This window comes from Copidosoma floridanum, unplaced genomic scaffold (genome assembly GCF_036245765.1).
Source record: "Copidosoma floridanum isolate Cflo_tuat_1 unplaced genomic scaffold, Cflo_Japanese_pri ptg000021l, whole genome shotgun sequence".
Classification (NCBI taxonomy): Eukaryota; Metazoa; Arthropoda; class Insecta; order Hymenoptera; family Encyrtidae; genus Copidosoma; species Copidosoma floridanum.
The window spans coordinates 27,037,622-27,057,211 of record NW_028321898.1 but is presented as its reverse complement, the minus strand read 5'-3'; the positions used below and the strand labels follow the sequence as shown (position 1 = coordinate 27,057,211).

At 46.1% G+C, this 19,590-nt stretch overlaps 1 protein-coding gene and 1 long non-coding RNA gene across 3 annotated transcripts in view; both read right to left on the bottom strand.

The window, feature by feature from the left end:
- LOC106644885 (uncharacterized) overlaps window positions 1–6,647 on the bottom strand; it is a 34,766-nt gene extending 28,119 nt beyond the window's left edge. The window contains exons 1-2 of one of the 2 annotated variants that reach the window (XM_089594096.1): window positions 6,425–6,647; window positions 5,330–6,361 (exon numbers count right to left, since the gene is read on the bottom strand). In XM_089594096.1, coding sequence (XP_089450222.1) covers window positions 5,330–6,361; window positions 6,425–6,586 — 1,194 coding nt within the window. In that variant the 5' untranslated portion in view covers window positions 6,587–6,647. Of the gene's footprint in view, window positions 1–5,329 lie in introns of both variants that reach the window. The other variant, XM_023389172.2, reaches the window with a different exon arrangement.
- The window catches only part of LOC111642778 (uncharacterized), a 28,541-nt gene continuing 15,592 nt past the window's right edge, over window positions 6,642–19,590 (bottom strand). The window contains exon 3 of the long non-coding RNA XR_002759592.2: window positions 6,642–6,691. This is a non-coding gene — a long non-coding RNA (uncharacterized LOC111642778). The remainder of the gene's footprint in view (window positions 6,692–19,590) is intronic.

The window sequence follows — 19,590 nt, the reverse complement described above, 5'->3', positions numbered from 1 at the left end:
GAAAAATAAAATTGGGGTAAGGGGGTGGGGAGGTCATCTCGATCGTCGTAACGACTCTGTTCGGAAACACACCTTGCAGTACGTAAGTATACGTTATACTCTTATTGGTTATACTCAACCACCCACAAGTATATGAGTATTACGGTTTACGGTTCCTCGGTTAAATTTATCCCTCTCGGTACACCATACATTCACGTATACCTAAATAATTATTATGTGGATCATAAGCTGTACCATCTATGTATCAATACAACGTATGGAGACTCTTTCGTATACATCATATAGGTAAATGTACGCGCATTCGATACGGGTGCATGGGAGAGAAATACGAAAAAAATAAAAAAAATAAAAAATAAAAAAAATGAAGAAAGAAGAGGCGACTGCGCTCAATATTCGCCATTGGGCAACGAGGTCGACGAAAGCATAAATATAAGCACACGTAGACGCAGCGTGTGCCTACACCGTATACATATACATCAGCTGGTGATCTTACTTTTGTAGGGTGTACCTATAGTAATATGTATACTGATAGATGGCGGACGAGCGTTTAATTGATGAAAAAGGACGAGGGTTGGCTCGACACTGGCGATAGGATTGGGGGGATCGCGTTGATGCAGGAAGGAAGGAAGGTATGTACCTACATCGGGTGGAGGAGGACAAATTGAGGGAGTCTAAGGGTCGTACTGCGAACGGGAGGAAGCAGATGAGGATGGGTCGGCGTGATCGGTATGATGACGAATTATTTGAAATGTGATTAAAAGATAATCGGTAATGATTGCTCGTGATTCGCGCATTGTGGTAGGCACAATTGGCACAATAATCAAATAAACCCTATATAGGGGCGACGACACACAAAAATGTCATTTCGTTGCTTCATCTCGAGCGTTTATATGCAAGTTGGCTTCAACGCTGAAATGTAGTAAAACGTCGGCTCTCGAAAGTTTACTGTTTGATCTCGTTGGTTTGTTTTTTTTTTTTTCTTTCTTTCTTTCTTGTTCGACAAAGCGCAACAGAGGTGCACGCGAAAGGATTAAAAAATTTTTTTAAAAAGAAGCATCCCGGCTATACTCCGTTTTGACCGCTCGGGCGTTAATACTGTACGTACCTCGTTTTCCTTCAGCTGTACGCATCACGTGAAATTGTTTTTTTCTTTTTTTTTTTTTTTTTTTTTTTTTTTTTTTTTTTTTTTTACGACATAATATACGATTGCACGGATAAAAAAAATTCCTGGCCCGTGCAAACAAATCCTTGGGGCTCTCCCACGGTGCTTATAGTATTTTTTTTTTTTGGGGAGGGGAGATCCTAAACGCACCCCTCCCTCCCATTATCACCCATCCGACGAAACAGAGATAAAACACGTGAAACGGGCCGTTGATGTTTGATCACCGAAAAGCCTCGGCGCGCAACAGCCACTGAACGTATTATTTCATTATCGAGGGAGGAGGCACACATATATAGGCATCGTAGGTATATATATATACATGGCACATATCTCGACCAAGGAGAGAAAGAGAGAGAGAGAGAGAATTATCCGTGTATATAGCCATACGTGCGGGCATATGGGAGCAGGGACGGTGGCGGGCAGGAGAATGAAAAGGAGGAGGAAAAGGTTCAACGTGTAAACGAGTTCAACGGACCCCGGCAGCACCACCACCAACAACAGCCGACGAGGAGAAGAAGAAGGAGGAGGAGGAGGAACTGGTGGAGGAGGAAAAGACACACACACACACACACGTACATCAGCTATACACACACGGAGCGAGCTTTTGGTTCTCTTCTTTGCTTTCGAGTGCAGCAGGGCAGGCCAGCCGTTGCCGATCTCGGGGTCCCCTCGGAGTCCCCACGGACGCGCTATCTACGCAAACGTATATACCTATACTCTGCTCTCCCGCACACTCATACACCCCCAACTTCTAATATCGTATACGTAACATATGTATACCTACCTCACGATCCTGCTGAAACGCTGCTCGCTTCGGTTATGATGTATATATATGTACCGATCAACCTATACACCATATACATGAAATCGAGAAGAAAAAAAACTGTATCTGCCTTATATTGAGTAATGTATCGTGTGTGGTCCCGTTTTTGCTTCCTATTCTATTTTCCTTTTTGCACATATTTTTGTCTACCTAATTCTATCATGGATAAATGGACGGATGATAAATTATATACGCTCCGACAAAAGCAACAAAAATCGGTATAGATATATAACAGATAACAACATCTCAACATATGATTTTCACGTTGTATTTACACATATTATTCTATGCGCGCAAAATCAATCGTCAAATCTAATGTCAAACTCGCACTTCCGGTTCCACTGTGGATACATTATAACATACACACGCGTGTATACGTAATTATATACAATACACGAGAGGAGGAGTCACTCGCGCACGTACGTATTACTTGTACTTTACACGCGTTTGCGTCGAAACAATGTAAAAATTGAAGAAAAGGAAAAGAAGAGCGAACAGGGTGGAGGGGGAAAAAAAGAAGGAAAAAAAAAAAAGAAAAAAAGAAAAAAAGACGAAAAACCCGAAAAGAAAAGGAGTAAAAAGACGAGGCTGCGGTGGAGTTGGATGAAGAGGAGGAGAGAAGGACCGGCGAGCGCGGAGGAGCGCGCAACTGGGCCCCGGATGGTAGACTACTACCGTATCGGCCTTGAGGCGATTAAACGAGGGGCATCAGCCAACGGAAGGAGGGAGTACGCAAGTATATACCTCGGTTAAGGTGTTCCCTTATTGCTCCTCTCCTTCGATGCTGCTGTTGTTGTTCAGCACCGAAACGGGAACATAACCGCGCCACCGCCACACACAAGGTATAATATACAGTATAATATATACACGTGTATATACGCGGGCGTATGGTGCTCCGGCTGCGGCTCTCCGCAGGAGACTCTCCTCCCGAGGAGGAGCTACCTCGAGAGAAACCCGTTCGCCTCTTCTCTCTCTCTCTCCTCTTCTTGCCTGATTCTGTATACATGTATATGTATATATATATACCATACGGTCCCTACTCTCTCTAAGAGCGCGCCTATGTGTGGGTGTGCATTAAGTATTATGGTGGGCCGTAAGAAGAGAGGTGTTGCAGGTATACGTATATTACAGACATCACCCGCGTAACTGGCGCTCGAGGGTGCCCCTCTCCCCGCATCCCATTTTTTTTTTCTTCGTCTTCTCTGCGTTTTCTTTTCTTTTTCCTTTTCTTTCCCCTCAGTTGGGCAGTGTCTCGCTCTTTAGAGACGACATGGGATACACACACGCCGGTTGTCATCGTCGAGTTAGCTTTTCTTCGCTTGCGGTCGCCCAAAGGGCCGTGTCGGGTGTCCCTCGGGAGGTTTGCGGAAAAGCGGTGCCTCTTATGCCGGCTTCGCTGCTTCTGCACCCCATCGGTAAAGATCGGCCAAACTCGCGGCTTTTTTTTTTTTTTTTTTTTTTTTTTTTTTTTTTTTTTTTTTTCAAAATCAAAGTTACGATTCGAGGTTGAATGCAACGAGTTGATTGCCAGCGAATAACAATCGGAAATCGGTAACGATCGTTTGAAAAGAATCATCTTGATCGGAGAGCTCCATAGAGCGGTGCGACCCGAGGGACCGCGAGGTAGGCCGATTCCGCGAGACTCTGTCCCAAGATTGGTTGGAAGAGAAACGCATACAGTGCACCACAGGATACGCGGGCCCGGCCGAGAGTGTATCGATCGGTGGAGGGAAGGGCCTCTCTGTTTACGGAGGATGACGGTCAATTACCGATCCGTGCACAAATTTGAATTCACCGGGAATTTTTATTTTTCTCTTTGTAGTTTTTCCGGCCACACGTACCAAAGTGACAATTAAATATAAGGTCTTTATTTGAATCAGAAAGATATACATGGATATCCGAAGCAACGATAAATCAAAGTCGAACCCGTAGGAAATATAATTGTACGTTGCGTTGTTGCCGATCGCACGAACGACCAAACGATCTTTTAATTACACGCCCAAAAAAAAAAGACAATAGGAAAGAGAAGGCTCGTCGGCTCTTCTTCGTCGCACAGAGAACTGTATGTACCTACAATCAAAGCACACGGTGGCGGAGGCGTCTGTCATGATCGCGTGTCCATATATATTGCGTCCGTGCCCCATGCAGGTATATAATATGGTATAAGAGATCCGTCAAACCGCACCGACTTTCCGTGCGTCGGTCCCTGACCATTAAAACACGCACACACATGCGCTCGTGTGTAGCCTTGAGGCCCAAACGCTCACCTCATACGTTACATCCGTCGTCCACGACAAAAAATATATTATACTTATATGTGCACCATCAGAAGAAAAGTGAGCCACGCGTGAGCGCGTACGCGCACCCAAACGGTCTTTTACAGCACAACGTAGGTATACGTCGAAGCACGTGAATGGAAGCGCGTTACGTAGAGGCAAAGGAGAAGACGAGGAGGAGGAGGAGGAAGGCGCTCATTCGCCTCGTGACCTCGATCGCGTCGGCTACCATAGGCACTCGCGAAAAAGAGGGAAGAGAGAGTTCCCCTTTTCGCTCATATACTTATGTATATTCGTGCGAATTATATACCTACATACGTCGAATCGTACATAATATAAATGTATACGCAAGTTGCGCGATGCGTGCTTCATGGGTCTAGGCATGTATAAATATATCGCTCCGCAAGCGCGGTGAATAATGGATAACAATATATAAGTGGTATATATCCCATAAGGGGGTCTATTGCTTCTGCTCGTGCTTCTGTTGCTGGCGCTATATTTTCCCCCCTTCGAATTTTGTCTTGCATTATGAATATACGTATTTTTTCTTTGGTGCATTGGATAATGAGAGTTGGCGCTTACAGGTATGCTTTTCATCTCGATTTTAGTGTAACTTTTTTTTTTTTTTTTTTTTTTTTTTTTTTTCTAACTTTATTTATCGTTACTCTTAACAGCTGTACAATCAAGATGATCATCGAGAGTATGTGCACGTATTTATGTAGCAATCTACGCCCGTGTAATCTTGTATATGACGCGTGCAACATCATGTGTGAGCGATTAATCAGATCATAGACATAAGTTGAAATTCGACAATAACACAAATATGTACTTTATACATCAGTTGATTTCATTGCAAGTTGAATTTGTTAATGAAAGTACGCACGGGTTATGGAAAAAAAAAAAAAAAAAACACAGCAAAGGATTAATGTCAAACAACACCGAAAACACGAAACAAAGAAACACACACTGCTTACGTTCTTTTCTCGCCGGCGTTGGTCAACGGCTCGTGATACCAAAAAAAAGAAAAAAAAAAAAAAGGGGGAAAAAAAAAGAGTCCCAAATACTCACGTCATCGTTGGCATTGGAAATGTCGCTGATCTCATCCGGGGTAGCGAGCGGTGCCAACTCCTTCCCGTCCCCCTCGAGTCTGATGCTGCTCCTATCCAAGTAATTCTCAAAGCGGCTCTCCTGGCTGTAAAACATCTCGCTACCCTCGTTCGTCCTCTCTTGCAAGCTCTCGTCCCCCTGGCCGCCCACCCCCGGCTCCTTGACCGCCTCCTCGACGGTTATCCACACCCTGTCCCCCCCGTCGTCCCCCGCCTTGAGCTGGTAGTGGGTCACCCCGACCGTCGGCTCGTCCCCGCCCACACCCTCGTCGTTGTCCACCATCAGCCCCTCCGTCGTGTAAAACGAGCACGCCTTCTCGTCCACCCCCGAGGCCTCCTTCACGGACAAGCACTCCTCCTCCCCGGCGCCGACCTCGTGCTCGACAAACGTCGCGGTCGCGCCGTCCTCTGGATCGTCCCGCGCGTCCTCCTCGAGGCACTTTTCAGCCGTGACGACGGACCCGTTGCTCACCCCCTTGGCCACCGGCTGCTCCTGCCTGTCGACCTCGTCGTGGTCCAGCTCCGTGGCTTCGTACGCCGATGGCAGGGACGGCCCGGAGGTCGTGGTCGTCGTCACCTCGGTCTCCGTGGTCTCGGTCTGCCCGTCGCCCAACTCCTCCTCCTCCTCCTCGGCCTCGTCGACCACGACCTCGGGAATGGGGTTGGGGCCAACGTGGCCGTTCGAGTACTCGTAGGCCATGGGCTCGCCGATGAGGCTGTAGTGATCCATCTCGTTGACGATGAACTCGTGGTTGACGTCGACCTCGGGATCCTGCCTCGGCTCGAGGATGATGGTTTTGGTGATCTCGGGCTGGGTGTTCATGATCTCGCTGGCCTCGTCCTCGCTCGTGTCGTCGGCCCCGTTGTTGGCGCTTATCCTCAGGGCGAGCTCGCTCTCTATGAGCTCCTGCAGGCTCTTGTCCTCCTGGGAGTCGAGCTCGTTGCGAGCGTTATTCGCTAGGATGAGATCGTCCTCCTCCTCCTCCTCCTCCTCCTCGTTGTCGTCATTGTTTTTGGTGTTGGGCGAGCGGAGGGTTATTAGCTTGTTGTTACTCGCGTTGTTGGACAGGCAGTTGTTAGGGCCGACCAGGTCGATCAGGCCGTTGTTAGATTGCACACCGCACACCACGACATCGCTCATTTTAGTTTTCCCGTTCACACTGTTACTGTTATTACTTACGACGCTCATGGATTTGGTCTTGGTAGCCACGTCCGCCATCTCTCTCTCTTTCCCCTATTTTTTTTTTTTTTTTTTTTTCTTTGCTGGGTGGTTCCAACGGCAACCGGTGACCGGCCCCTTGTCCCGGGCGCTCCTGCTTGCTATCTGAAATCAAAAATCAAATGCGATCTGTTGAAATTGTTTCTTTTAGTTGGTAGCGCGAATTATATACAGTTCGAAAAAATGAACGGCTCTCGGTTAAGTTCGCATGAGCGCCTACGCGTGCACGCGCTTTCTTTTTTTTTTCCCCCCTTGTATCTTGTACAAATATACGTATGATGTTTCGGGATAAACGAGTGCACGCGTAGGAAAGAAGAAGAAATGTATCGCTCGCCCGACGGATGGTTAATTTCTCTCATCCGTGTGGTGCGCATTTTCAGCAACCCATTAATCCACATTCATTCGATTTCTCGATTCGTGGGTAATTGCCCGTACAACTTGTTTCTATACCGCATATCCACGCGAGACCAATGAATTTTGCATGCATTTATGTCACGTGCAGTAAACATAATACTCTCTTTCTTACTACATACAACACGATATGATAATCAACGATTCTCTCTTAAGATCACAATGTACAACACTCATCATTGCGCAATCACAATATAGGTACCGGCATCAAAATTCTCCTAACGCCGGGGACTACGTGATCAGCAAAAACAAACACGATTGGCTGCACAGTACCATGACTCTCAAGAAAGTTATACAGACAACACAATCGGTCGAGTCTCAAAGTAAGGGGAGGGGGAAGGGTCCGACTAATTAATAAGTAACTCCTTGTCACCTACCCCCCACCCCCCGCTCTTGAGTGACACAACAGCAGTATACATAGTGGGCAACTTCCCAAGTAAATTGAATAGCAATTAATGACCGGCGATGCTAAATATAAAGTAAAAAAATGTGTATGTATACGAGCGGATGGCGCTTTGGCACATCTAGGTACCCTATCTCTCGCTTAAACATCGGAGCCACCACGTGCTATACGGCTGCAGGTTCGTTTACCTTTTTGGCTGTTTGCGCGACGGGTAGAGACGCGCTTCAATTAAACTCATTCCCTTTTTCCTTCTCCTCTCCTCTTCTTCTTCTTCATACTTTCCTATCGTTTACTCTGCGCACATACTCGTTAGCGCTCGGGAATTTATTCCTTCCAAGCGAGGAGCAGCTTTTTTTTTTCTTTTTTTTTTTTTTCGAAAGGATAACGATTCGCGTCGGGCTCTGACTTTTTTCACCCCCTTTCATCCCGAGCTTCATCCTCGTCAGGGGTACTACATATAGGTACTGTCCTCTGATGTGTGTAAAAGGCACAAATATCATCGAGAAAAAGGCTTTCACGCTCTAGAAAATTCAGGGGATTCCCCGAGCCGAAGCCGAAAATGTATACACATGAGAAGCGGCAGCCTCAAGGTCCTGGTCACCGGGTGATGATACGGTGGAAAGTAGCATCACTATACGCGCAATCGAAGCCACGCACATGTATATATGTATATATATATACGCTCTTTCGGCCAAGTTGATTTACAAGCGCTCGACTGCGAGACGGCCCGTCCCGAAATAGTCGGCGGCGCATAGCAAAGCCCACATCGACGGCTTATTTTCGTGCACGGGCCAAAGCTGGGAAAGATGGATGGCCGGGATGATCTGGTTCTCGTTCCGGGCCCTCTGGTGTGCAGGAATGCTCGGGTAAGCAAAGAGAGAGAGATATATATATATATATACACACCGCAGGGCCATTGTCTGTATTATGTATTACTTTTTGCACGCCCACTTTCATCGATGGGGGGCATGATCAACAAGCTCGGATTGACGTCCCTTTCGGTTAATCACCGAAAATGTTGGACACGGCCCATAGAGATGTCGTGAAAGCATCCGCGAGTCAAAATCTCGGGTGCCTGTAAATCACGTAAGTTTCTAGCGCTCCGTGTGGCACGCGCGGACTCTCCTCCCATTATTATTACTAGTGCCATTTTTCTTCAAGGATGAAATCTGTAACTACAAACGATTCATGGGTCTATAGATTTCGGGCATGGCCGGCATTGATCATTTAATTAATATTTATATGCACACGCGAAAGAGGGGACGACTCGTCTTATCGCTTCGCGTTTGGTGTATGGAAACGCGGAATGTTGGTTAACCGGTTGGCTCTCTTGCACGCATCTACTTTCACGGGATCTCCTTTTTTTTTTTTTTTTTTTTTTTCTTTTTTTTCGTCGCAGGGGACTTTAGTGTGTCACGCGTGAAGTGAACACACTTTTTCCACGATGATAATTTCCATATCGGTAATCGCGTCCACTCCCCCGTGTCGTTTCCCGTTCGCGTGCAGATCGGCTGAAATCGGAGAAACTTTGGCCGTACGAGGGGGGGCTCCTTCTCGTCGATTAGATTACAATCGATCGAGTGCCATTTTTTTGCCTATATGTTATACTTTTATACACCCACGCGTTTATATTATCAAGGTGCCTATTTACATGTACCTATATGGATGACAGCTCAATTACCAAAGGAGCCAATGAAATCCCGACCTAGGCAGTCCTTGGGAAAACTCTCTCTAGTTGCATGTTTTTGTTTTTTCCCCTTTCTTTCCTACATGTATATGATCTCGTGCTCATATGAGTATATACGCGCGTGTTTAAACATCCGCGTATACGAAAGAGAAATGGCAACGGTACGGGCTCGCGTCGTTGAATAAATAATGAGCGACGGTGTCGCAAATATACATACACGTGTCCTCTCCTTCTCTGGCAAGCAACGACAACAGATTGTACGAGGATATATTTATTATATGGCATCCGAATGAGTACCTCGTCTCTTGAAGCGAGTGGCGCTAAATAACGGAAGAGGCTCAGCTGGCGAGCGATGCCTGCTCGTATCAATACCGATCTTGGCGCTCATTTTTTTTTCCTTTACTACCGATCGTAAAATTTTCTCTCTTCTTCGAGCTTGCACACATTTCGTTTATGCACAAAGTGGGTAAAAGAGAGCCGGCCAACAGGTGTATATTTTAGTAAGCGCGCCAGGAGCCACTGAAAATTTAATTTTGCGTCGCCGATTTCTTCCCCCGGTTCTTTGCGTCGATGCGTCGAAAGCGGGTTAATCGCCGATTTAACGTGTTTTCCTTTCGCGTTTGAGGCCACAGCGAGTTAAGACCTTGGATTTTTCTTTTAACGACGTTAAAAACACGCGTGTCGTACAGTACGATTTATCGCATGGTTGTAATACAGTGTGCAGTTCGTATGGGTTGTAGATCTTTGGTTTTCAAAAATATTATTCCTTTCGGATTATCGTGGTTTATTATTATTACTCATCGACAAGATTGAGGAAATTGATAATTCTTAGTCACGGTGCCGGCAATTTTTTTTTTTTTTTCAGATAAGAACGTGCTATCTCGCACACCTAACTGGTGATATACTGCCGATCGAACAAAAACATGGATTTACTATATCTTTGGCTATTTATGCTGTGAATCATGAAAGCGCCGCGCGATATCTTTGAGTATGATTCGAGGTATGACATAAGGATTGAAATAAGAATCCATATGAGAAATGGCCATTTTATGGACATGTGGAATATGAAATTTTTCTTTTGGTACCACGTATAATGTGATGAATCGTGGTTACGTGCTTTCATTAAAGCTCATATTGTTTACCATTCATCTCTTTCCATGAAGGGAGATATCCAAAGATCGGTAATTTAAATTAAAAAATGTAAATTTTTCGAGCTTCCAAATTTTGGCTGATATCAAACTAAAAGTGGTACAAAATAAAATGATAGGTACCTTAATTTCTTATCGGTTAAACGAAGAGTGAAAAACCAATAACAAAAAAAGTTGAGCGCCTGTTGGGTCATCGAAAAAGCGGAAATTAATCATCAACGGTACGGTCGAGGCTGGCGAAACGGCTCATTATCACCTCTCGCGCGCGTGTCTGTAACGCACACGTTCATTTAGCACCTACAGCGCGTAATAATTTCCATCATCGACGCAGAGACACATTAGACGCGAATTGCCGCTCGATTAAATGGCAATAATATCGGCCGCGGCAGCAATTAAAGTCGCAGAAGCAGAGACGCATGTCCGTATCTGGCGGGTGGGATCGTGTCTACTTGCGAAACCTCGAGGTGCACGTGGGCGAGTATATAATATATTATATGTATATGAGTATCTCTCAGCTGCATGTAAGTGGACGGATAAACGTGTTGATACCACCACCACGTGATTACAGGGCATTTATACCCATCGATCTACCAATAACTCACTACTGTACTTGTAAAACTTTTAAAAATAAAAATTCAAGCTCGAATATTACAAAAAGTCCTCGACATGTCCGTCACTATCCATTACAAAGTTTACTTACATGAATCAGCTCAAAAGTCTCACCCATCACCAGAGTGAGTTGAATTAATATTACTAAAAATAGTGTTTGGGGTTGAAACGAGCGCGATTTAAGAAGCAAAAAAAAAAAAAAAAAAAAAAAGTAGCAAAAAATTCTCGCAATGCATTTAATAATAACAAGTACGTTCAGGACAAGCAGCGTGAAAAAACGAAGTTTAATTTTCCCTCGCTCGACACATGTACACAGGTGCAATGTTCCGCGTGACGTCCGTACATATAGCAGGTAGCTGATAGCAGGGATGAAGAGCAAGGGGTCAGAGCCCTTGTTGCGCGTATTGTTACACACCAAAACAGAGCATCATTCGCTGTAAAAGAAAGGACAGGGGAAGACAAGTGCGTTATACATGAACCAGAGTCACACAGTGCGCCTGAAAAATAATACCCACTCATGAATATGTATGAATCCATACACGTGTGTACTGTATACAGGCGCACTCGGTAATCGGATCAATTGGCGCTGATGCGTTTCAAAACGCGTATATCTCTCAGAGCCAAGGGACACGCGTTACGTGTACTCAATATAATTATACCCACTGTCAATTAACAGCTGTCAACGCGTATAAACGCAGAGGGTGGGTGTATATGTAACGAGTGTTACACGGTTGCAGTTGCGCGTGAAATAACAATTTAACTTGTTATTTCATATATGTATGGGTACGTATGATTCGCGAGCGAGAAAAATATACGCGCTGTATATAATCATCGAGTTTTTCCCCTATGAAGGTGCTACTGGACGCTGCAGTTGTAAATAGGGCAACTCCCGTCTACAGCTTCCTCCTTAAATTGGCATCGAGACACGTGCAGTAATATGCCTGTATTCGCGGAGGAGAAATTTGCTGTTGTCAGGTCTCGTTAGTTGAGACACGTATATACTTATATGCGTGTTAAAATTGTTGTAGGGAGACGGTGACGGGTAACGCGGCTACGGCAATCCGCTGTCTCGCGTGCGCCACATCACCTTAAATGGCTCTAATGATTCTTTTGTCACTAATGATTTCTTTTCTTTTCTTCCCCCCCCCCCCCCAATACGATTTCCTTCCGTTGTAACGACAATAACCGATCACCGATTAAAGTCCACTTTGAACCAATACCGATACAATACTCAGCTCTGTTGATTGATTGACTGGTCGCGTTGGTAATGGCCGATGAGTTTGACAGTCACTGTAATAATATACTTAATTTACAACGGCCAATGAAGAGAGAAATGACGAATAGCGCGTCCATAGTGTATACATCGCTTTCGATGACCGGTACCATCACCTTGACCACACTGCAATTTGTATGGGGAGCAAAACTGTTTCCTCAAATAGTTTCAGATGGCCAGCATATACGTGAGCCGAAAACCAACGTGCATATAGGCAAAATAGGGATACGCGTCGCATACAAATCATCTCTCTCTCTCTCTCTCTCCTTTCGAGGCGCACACGAGCGAAATGCACGAACCGACGACCAAGTGCTTAATCGTGGGCAATAAATCAGCGTCATATTTTAAACGAGACGCTAATTGTGGAGAAAGACGGAGAGAGGGAGAATCGGCTCCGATGCTCTCTGTACAGTCGCACGATTATTACTCGTGTATAATACCTACGATGACGATATCGCTGCGTGTGTGTGTTCTTCATCTCTGGATCTCTGGATTGTCTGTACAATAGAGGGTACATTATGTGTGTATATATTGCGCACGTACTCGTAAGGAGGAAGGGAAAAGAAAGCGCCGCGCCGCGAGGAGATACCCGATCGGATAAAAATCCCGCGGCGTTCCTCTTGCGCTAACGAACGCCGATCTCGTAAATCTGTCGCTGCTGTTCTCGGTTCTCGAACCCGTGTGGCGTGTTTTCTCCCCTCCTCCCTCTACCCTCCTTTTTTTTTTTTTTTTTTTTTTTACCATGTTCATAGCGCAAAAAAAAAAGGGCACCTAGGTATACATATACCTGGATATCGGTCGTTCGTTGTAGAGTCGACCCATTGTTCGTGCAACGATGCAGCTTTTACAAGAATCTCCTCCGAATTGGGCTGGAAGTGGCCATTTTTCACTACCTTCTTCCATCTTGGGGCAAATTAAATAAGAAAAAAAAAAAAAAAAAAAAAAATGTACAGTACCTATCCGCATACTTTGCGCAACAGTTGTGCGTGCGCTTGATTATAGCAATATGTGATATATATATACTTAGGTAAGCGCGATACCAAGGGATACTTCTCGTCTCGAAGTGTAGGTATTGCACAGGTCTATTGTACGCGAGATGTGTCGTATTCTTTTGTACCGAGGCCGAAACGATAAAAGCTCCGCTATGGGAGACCGTATCATCGACCCCCAACCTCGATTTGACAGCGGAAGATGACCCCCTCCTTCCTTGATACGCCACGTCTCATTATCGTCCCGAAATGGTCGTATTTCCTGCACCGGAGATGAAACGCGCGTATGTACATGTAGCCAGCTGCCAATCACCATCAGCCTCGATGGCCCTGCATATATATATATATCAGCTGGACGCTATCCTATTTGGACGATCTAATTTGCTTTACTATTTTTTTTTTCGGTTTCCCTCTAATTAAACGGCAAAGTAGATTAAAGGCGATACAAATGGTAACAGGTTCCTTTTGGCAAGGATTTTCCAATCTAATATCTCCGTTTGACGTCACGAGCGTGCGTTAAATCGTAACAGTATTTTCTGGATGTGCAAATCAAAGGATGAAACAAAAAACAAAAAACAAATATGGCAACAACGAGTTTGAATCAACAGTGAGACTCCCGTGCCCATCATATGCCTAATGTCAATCGTGTGTGTGTGTGTACCTACATAATATACCTGGGAACCACTCGATCGGAGAGTAAATCCACGTACGTTCGCGGAGCTTAAAATTGTTTGCATACATAAAATAACGAATCCGAGGGAGTAACGGCATTTCCATCGAGTCGATAAGCCACCGTGCAATTAGAGAGTACGAGTCTGGTACATCGCTCGTCCATTTTTCAATTAGGAGCCGCTGACGTCATAAGTGCATGGTGGAATTTATACCCCAAGAAAAAGAAAAGAGAGAGAGAGAGAGAGAAAACGCCGTCGCAAACTCAGAAGTGAGTACAACGGGCGACTGGAAAAAGTCACTGATCTGGGCTTCTCTGTTACACAAGAAATTAAATTTCCCACAACGGAAAAACATTTGCAAGCCGATGTATCGAAGCTCCGCAAGCTCGTATTTATTCCCACTCGGGCAGGCAAGAAAAAGCTCCAAAGTGCAAGGAGGAAAGGAGAATAAAAGCTCGCAAGAAGCACCGTAGCGATAAAATGTGTGCGAGTGTGAGCCAGCCGGATCATTTAGCCGCAAGGTATAAGAGTACACGTGCGAGCTAGTGGCCTGCTTCTGAAAAGCAGGCAAGCCTACAGGAGGCAACCCGAGCCGTCGCCCTACTATTTTCCCCGTTCGCGTATTTTCCTCTGCGCACACACGCGCGCGCGAGCTCAAAGTGTAACGTCTACCGCGGCGACACCGAGTTCCATCCGACTTTTCATTACCCCCCCCCCCCTACATGCACACACGACACGTAGCCGTACAGGTAGAGTTTTTCGTGTCACCCGAGCTACGTTTCTCCTATACGGAGGAGCGCAAGTATCCCGAGAGAAGGTGCCGAATCAAAGCGAACCGGCATCAGGGAGTCGGACCACCTCCCTCCGGGGAGGTGTGAGCTTTTCGAGCTGTATTAAATTATCGGGGAAACGAGAGCGCTGATGTTTCCGACGATGCGTGGAGTAAGCGATGGCGTCGAGGCCGACGGGAGCGAAAGCTCGCGCCCTTCGTGGAAAAAGCTCTCCGCCGAAAAGTCCCGGAAGAGAGAGGGGCGTTTTTTTTTTTTTTTTTTTTTTTTTGCAACCGGGGGAGCGACGACAACAAACGTCTCGCACCGAGAGGCTCCCCGTTGATGCACGCGCAGTTGGCATGGGGTGTAATTGAGTGTATACACGTCGCGAGGATGAAAGAGCGCGTGATGTCTCGGACGGAGGGGAATATTATACATGTACGATATCGGGCACATATCCCCGGGATTTACGACCCGAGCTTTTTCGATTTTTTCCCGAGAGCTTTTCATCTCATCGGTATGGTAACGGAGTGTCTACCTCCCTGTCGAGCAATAAGGAAGACGGAAAGCGACACGCATTTTTCGATGAGAATGGCCCATCGTTGTAACTGACCCCGTTTCCTCTTTTTCCCTCGTAAGTGCATGTACCCGCGACGACCACGTGTGGGCTCGGCTCGATCCAAGGGCTAAAAAAAGACATCCACCGCGCGCACTCGGTCCGATATTTGCTTCTGTTATTCGGGAATCCGTGAGCGCGGGGAGCCATTAGCCGAGATATATATTTTCCAAATGTTGGCTACCGCCGGAGATGCCCATACGCAAGAGCGTAGACTCGCTGCTTGGGAATTATATTTGATTTTTAGCGCAGTTATTTTTAGCGCTAGTATATGACTGTACGGCGCTCGGGTGGGAGCTTTGGCTATTAAAACGCATATACTTTTCCGCTCGACGCTCGCGAAGATGTACGTGATGATTATGCTTTATTTTTTACGCGCCTGTCGGATTTAAAAGAAGAAGAGGTATAGAGCAGGGATAGTGTATTTTTTTTTCTCTCTTTTGATGCAATGCAAAGTAGAGGCGTCGAAAGAGATGAGGAAGGTGGATGGATGGGGGGGAGGGGGGAAGAAAAGCGTCAGCGGAGAATTAATAATTGGAAGTTGGCCGAGAACTGGTGGGAACGCGCGTCGTCGGTGGACGGAGAGTTAGGTGCTGCAGCGGGGGATTATATCCGCCTTCATCCCGGATTTTCTCTTTGGGGCTGCTTGTATGCGCGTCAAGTCCGTTCGCCGGTGATGCATAGCTTTTTAAGCGATGTTGGACGATGAAGGGAAGAAAAAAAATAAACCCACCGATGGCCTCTTTATACGTGCGTTTACGAGTGAAAAAAGGTCCCGGGTTTCAATTAATACTGATAAATTGGTTATTATTTATCGCGATTCGGGGAATAATAACATTTACGGCTGGTTTCCAGTTTCACGTACAATATGAGTACTCTGTTTTCGAAAATAATAATGACTATATCGGCACCGCCGGGAAATACCATCCGAGCTGGAGATTGGCGAAAGTACAGTAAAGTGTAACTATAATTAATTGAAAAACACATGATAGCGCTGAAAGATGAATTTTTTCCCCAAAAATAATAATAATACGCTCGACAAACAAGGCACACGTTTAAAATACCCCGATGAAAAACCGAAAAGCAATAAAAATCGACTCGTAAGAGAAATCAGCGCGGAAAATCCGAGAAGGAAACTAGATCGCGGATGGATTTTTCTCGAAATGAAGAAAAAAAAAAAAAAAAAAAACCAGAGCCGTGTATACCCACTGCCCATTTCTCTCTCAGCATCCGCGTACTCTTGAGAAACAATCTCGGGCAGCAGCAGTGCCGGCTACTAATAGATCCGAGCGCTACAGTGACGCGTTTAGCATATTGGACGGTCTTGCTCTGCACTCGGGGTACATAACCAATGGCTTTGAAAATTGTTTTGCTCCTTCCTCTCCTGTACTCTGTAAAGATTATCATCATTTCCTTTCAATCAGTTTCCCGGCGAGCTTGCGCCGAGCTTTCGCACCCCGTAAAACCTCGAAACGAGGAAGCTCCCCCAAATTCGTGGTAACTCCGTGTAATTTGTCCAGCAGCACCGCGCACTAGAGCCCACGTAACGACTCTCCCGGCGCGTGGCGCGTACCTCGAAGCGCTAAACGCTCCGTCCCGGTGAACGACCGGCTGCAGATGCTGCGCACCGCGTAACTGCACGCCGGATAAGGTAGAAGAAGAAGAAGAAGAGCAAGCCAAGAGGGAGAGCTTGCGCGCATTCCACGCGCTCTCGGCCGAGTTTTCCCGCCGCGACGACGGCTCTTCTTCTTTTTTTTTCAATTTTTTTTTTTCTTTTCCGCGGCTGTACGCGCTCCGTCCGCAACCTGTGATCCGATCGTCTATCTCCAAGGTGTACGTGTATATAGATTATTTTTTTCACCGCTATAATTTCAGCGGCATTCCGATGCCGGTTTTTTTTAATTTTTTTTTATTTTCGGATCCAATGCGAATTGGTGCGACACGCGAGGCGTGTGTCTTCCACTGGTTTAATTTTACACGGCACGCTGTGACTACATGTTACTCGGATCATCCATAGCGAGTGTACGATCGCGCGCTTGGCTGAACCGAAATTAAATTCATCTTGTATAATATGTGGCGTGTACGCGAGAGCTTCCGAACGACCCATTGTTTCGTTCCTGCTGTGCATATATGTATCGTAATCATGAGCCCCAATGAGCGTATTAACGTTATACCGTTTCCTCTCAATGGTCCGTGCGTACGCAACGCCGTAGCTCTTTTAACGATCCTTTGGACGCGACTTGGACATCCGTCCCGTCGACTGACCCGTTTCGCCGAGTCGAAATTCGTGTGCGTCGAGTAACGGTCGTCTGTGCGAATTTTCATGATTAAGTATATTGTGTCGGTTGGGCGGCCGCCCACCGCGAGCCCGTTAATCTTCAACACTACAATTTTTTGTTCATAAAAAAACATAAAAACTTTAATGATCCACGATTCAAGCGCGTGTACCATTGTTTAGACATTCGTGTTCTTTCAGATGGAGGATACAATAAAAGAAAAGAACAATTCAACACTCAACATAAAAAAAAAAAACAATTGTATTTATCACTTCAAGATGCGAAACAAGAGAGAAAGAGAGAGAAGCAAGAAGCAAACGAATCAATATCCCGGCAAGTATACAGAGAACGTCGACCCCACTCGACAATACAAGATGCAAGTATACGGTATGTCCCAAGTCGAAATGAAAGCACGCCGTTGTTGGGCGATCGCGTCCTCCTTCCTCCCCTTTTTTCTTCTTTGTTTATTGCTTCCAATAAAAGTACTTGCACCTAAATGTACATATATACCCTGTAACCACTTGGAGGGCTCCGATCTGCGTCCAGACGGCACGAAGGCGCAACGCACCCGACGGCGATACGGCGATAAGACGCTTGTACTTTATACTGTATACACACACACACACACACACACACACACACACACGCACATACACAGAACTGGCGGCTGGTGCGTTTGGCAGGTTGTTTATGGGCGGCGGAACGAGGGTAGCCACTTTGTTCTCAAGTGATTGGTTTATCCCGATCCCCTTCGGGTGGGGGGTCCCGGAGCCGATCGCGCGGTGATTTCTGGATGGCAGGGACCTTTGACCCTCTATGCTCCCATCGAAAAACAGACGGAGGTCAGCGCTTGCCTTTTATCCTCCGAGGATTTCTCGTACGATGCTCGTGGTCAATCGTAGCGAAAGCTCGAGCAAGAGGGAACGATCGGTCGGACGGGGAAGGGCCGAAAAGTAGAAACAGCCGAGTTTGGTAAGACGCGCGAGAAAAACAAAATGAAATGTAATTGTCGTGCAAAGAAATTTTCGCTGTCCCGTGCTCAAATATTCTTTGATTTTAACTTGAAAGCCTTTCAGTTATGTTAAAAAAAAATATATATATATATACACCGATGCACCAAATTCCATCGCAAGAGATGAAAAACCAGCGTCTATCTGGAATATCGCCTGCAGCGAGTAAAAAAGAAGAAAACACACTCGCGTCACTTGTACTTTTATAAAAAATACACACGCATACCCAAAACAGCGCTGCGCACAGAACCGGGCTTATATATACGTCTCTTCCCCCCCCCCCTCTAACCCATTTCCTCTCTCGAGTCAACGCACGCCTACTCACGGATCGTCGTGTGTATACAGCCGCACATTGCTCTTTATGAGAAAAAATTTCCGGGATGACCGGGCGCGAGTAAGTACACGTAAGTGCCACATCGGAAATTATCATATTCTCACGGCGGCTGGGTTACCCTGCGCGTGTGGCGTATACGTATGCTGCTCACACGCACGCATCAAGTGCCCAATGAAAGGAGAGAAAGAGGAAGGCGCAGAGTAAGAGAAAGACCAAACGACCGGCAGCACCGGCTGATGATATATGTATATATTATACGCACACGCGTGTTTCAATGCACAACGCACAGTACGCACAAAGAAATATCCTATGCGTGTGAGGATGAAAAAATAAAATGAAAATGAAAATCCTACAAATGACGTGAGTGCCTTCGCTGCAGATGCGCCGAATTGCATAATACCCGTTTGAGGACGCTCCCGTGAGTGGAAGCTTTTACCTCCCATGATTCCAAAATAACTCTTTTAATTTTTTTTTTTTTTTTTCATTTTCCATAGATTTTCAAAAAGCCGGCGTGTTTTAAAGCGCGCCTCATCCATGCAGGTACACTTGTCGAAAATCTCGCCGCTGACCATCGATCGATCGGGCGCGTGTACACATGATGTGAGAGCGCGCGCGCGTACTTACCACTACGTGTGTGTGTATATAGAGTCCGAGAGTCGGAGAAGGCACGCCCGTAACGCGGCTCCCTTCTTGCCCCTCTCCCAAATATAGAACGGCTCGAATAAAATGCCGAAGCTCGCGGGGTTGCGGGCATCGGGCGACGCGCTAGAAAATAGCCGCCACCACACTTTTCCCTCCCCGAGATTT